The sequence below is a fragment of the Kryptolebias marmoratus genome, linkage group LG2 (genome assembly GCF_001649575.2).
Source record: "Kryptolebias marmoratus isolate JLee-2015 linkage group LG2, ASM164957v2, whole genome shotgun sequence".
NCBI classification, from domain to species: domain Eukaryota; kingdom Metazoa; phylum Chordata; class Actinopteri; order Cyprinodontiformes; family Rivulidae; genus Kryptolebias; species Kryptolebias marmoratus.
This window is the reverse complement of record NC_051431.1, coordinates 36,703,987-36,707,023: the sequence shown is the minus strand read 5'-3', so window position 1 is coordinate 36,707,023 and position 3,037 is coordinate 36,703,987. Positions and strand designations below refer to the sequence as shown.

The window sequence follows — 3,037 nt, the reverse complement described above, 5'->3', positions numbered from 1 at the left end:
AATCATCAAAATTAAACGAAATAAACATTTGAAATATATGAGTTTGTATGTAATGTATGAATATAATATACAAGTTTCACTTTTTAAATGGAATTACTGAAATCAATCTACTTTTTCATGATATTCTAATTTTATGACCAGCACCTGTATTTGCTGTTTTAGACGAGGGACATTTTACTCACTTCTTCTGGGACTCAATGAATTTGTCATATTCAACAGACATCTTGCAGCACAGAGCCTGTCGGTTGTGAGCAGCTGAGCAGTTAGTGTTGATGATATGAGCTCCTGGAGGAGGGAAATCAGACAACAGCACAGTTCAACAGGTGAGGTGATGGCTCTGTGTAGAACCGCGTTCCAGGACTTAAAGTCTCTGCTCCTGACACCACAGCAAACCTGTAGAGGTCTTGGGGATTTCCGCAGATGCATGTTAAAACATTTACTTTAAATCCTTGTTTTTGTGAGAACAGCCTCGCCCCTTACCTGTTCTCAACTGCAGATCTTTGTCCTCAGCATCAGTGAATATGTACGCCTGTAGGATACAAAGATGCAGTTACTGTGTTGTGCAAAAACACACCGCTGACCTGCTGTGAGAACATAATGAGAAGTTCTACGACTGATAATGAAATGTGCAAATTTTAGGAAGTGCAATTCCAATCACCTCCCAGTGACTGAATAAAGGAAACAATATGAAGAAAGATTTGTGTCAAAATGGTAACGAATCTGAACACTATGCTGCACAAATGAAAAAGATTTATAAATACTGCGTATTTTTTTATTGGTTAAAGGTGAAAGTACAGTAAAGCACCAAAAACACAACTCATTTAAAAATTCACACATTTATAACTTCTTCAACATTGAATGAAATCTTATTCTTCTTCTCTTATACAGTCCCAGAGCCTTAAGTACCATTTTTGTTTACGCTGTACAAAAACAACTGTGTTAGCTTCGAGCCAAATCAGCATGTTGTAAAGTTTTCAGATGATACTGTCATTCTCGGCGTGCTCACTAAAAACTGTAATGGTTCTACCCACAGAGCTGAACAAGTCTGTGGACTGGTGTGACAACCACAAACTTCACATAAACACCAGAAAGACAGCTGAGATGCTGTCGGAGCCCAGATCAGCTGATGACCAGAGGCCCTGTGACCATATACCGTAAACCCATAAAACTGCTGGCTTCTAGGGGTGCAGACTAAAATCTATTCTATAGAAAATCACAATTCCTAGTCCTGGGAATCCTGAATCAATTCAAAATGCTCAAAAATCTATTAAAATTTTTTAAAATAATAATTAATACAATTTGGGTGATTCATGAATCAGAGTTCAGACGTGTTTTTGTGCAGACTTGCACAGACTGACAATTTGTTCAAGATTTAACAAATACAAATGCACTTTGGTTAAGACAGCAAAGTCTGTGTGTTGTTTTAAGGTAAAGTTTAGAGATTTACAAAGCATATGCACTATGACTGTTTTATTTTCAGTCAAAGGTCAATGCATTAAGGTAGACTGAAGTCTGCTTAATTTTTGTAAAATTATATTTTGAATAATTCTTTGAATTTCTTTTTAGATGTGAAAAAACCTTGCAGCTAAGCTAACCTAATACAGGTAATTTAAGTTAAAGAACTTTATGCACAAACCCATTTTTGTTTAAATATAAACTAATGATTTGATGCAGTATGGAACCTTATAGAATTGTTTTAAATAAATGTTTTATTTGTTTACACTCCCTGTCATTTCCTCCTGTCAGTCACATACCGTATTTTACGGTCTATAAGACGTACCTAAAAGCCTTAAATTTTCTCAAAAATCGGCGGTGCCCCTTATAATCCAGGGCGCCTTATGTGTGCACTGAATTCCAAAATCTGTCCCTGACACAGGGACGTACGGTAATGTGTACAGTACTGGTACGTACGCTGGCAGCGATAAACCAATCAGAGAACATTATGTAATATAATACAATTCGGAGCTTGCCATCATTCCAGGAGGATTAAAAAAGAACTCCAACTGCTGGACCTTGCTGTAAACAGCGCGTTCAAAGTGAAGTTGTGAGAGGTGTGGGAGCGATGGATGACCTACGGTGAACACACATTTACTAAGACAGAGACAGCGCTGGGTGAGTTACGCCATCATATGCGAATGTATTGCGGATGCCTGGGCTAAGGTATCTGCTTTAACTGTTGTCTGAGCTTTCACGAAAGCCGGCATCATTGTTGAACAGCCCCCTGGCAACGAGACTGACTCCGACAATGATGAAAGGGAACCTAGCATGTTTGATGGCAAAATTGTTCAGCTGTTCAATTCAGACAGAAGATGAGGACTTTGATGGACTTGTGGAAGAAGAATGATAAAAAATAATATGTAAAATAATTGTTACATAATAGAGTAAAGTTCAACCAAACTCACCGTTTTGCTTCCGTGACCTTTTTTTTTCGTAGACTGTATGTTTTAGCATGCGCATAATAATTCGGTGCACCTTATGGTGCGGAAAATACGGTAATTTAAAACTGAATTTCTAGACCTTTTAAATCATTTTTTTTTTTTTTCTGAATCGGAATCAAATCGAATCGCTAGACACTGAAAGATTTACATCTCTAGTGGCTTCATTCATTATTCATTCCAGAGTCCTGAAGACCTGTGCAAAGCAGCTCTGTGGGATTCTGCAACAGCTCTTCAAGCTTAGCTTGACTCAAGAGAAGGTACCACTGTTGTGGAAGACATCCTGTCTGGTTCCGGTACCAAAGAAAACTCACCCCTCAGTCATCAACGACTACAGACCTGTTGACCTGACATCCCACATCATGAAGGTCCTGGAGAGACTCCTGTTGACCCACCTGAGTAAACAAACCAGCACATATCAGGACCCCCTTCAGTTTGCTTATTGCCGTGGAGTTGGAGTTGAAGATGCCATCATACACCTGCTTCAACAAACCCACTGTCATCTGGACAAAGCAGGCAGCACTGTGAGGATCATGTTCTTTGATTTCTCCAGTGCATTTAACACAATTCAACCTGATCTGCTTTGTCTGAAACTCCAGAAA

General features: G+C 38.8%; 1 protein-coding gene across 1 annotated transcript in view; it reads right to left on the bottom strand.

The window, feature by feature from the left end:
- rfng (RFNG O-fucosylpeptide 3-beta-N-acetylglucosaminyltransferase) overlaps positions 1 to 3,037 on the bottom strand; it is a 19,585-nt gene that overhangs the window by 11,363 nt on the left and 5,185 nt on the right. The window contains exons 3-4 of the mRNA XM_017431832.3: positions 481 to 529; positions 183 to 285 (exon numbers count right to left, since the gene is read on the bottom strand). Of these exons, the coding sequence (XP_017287321.1) occupies positions 183 to 285; positions 481 to 529 (152 nt within the window). The remainder of the gene's footprint in view (positions 1 to 182; positions 286 to 480; positions 530 to 3,037) is intronic.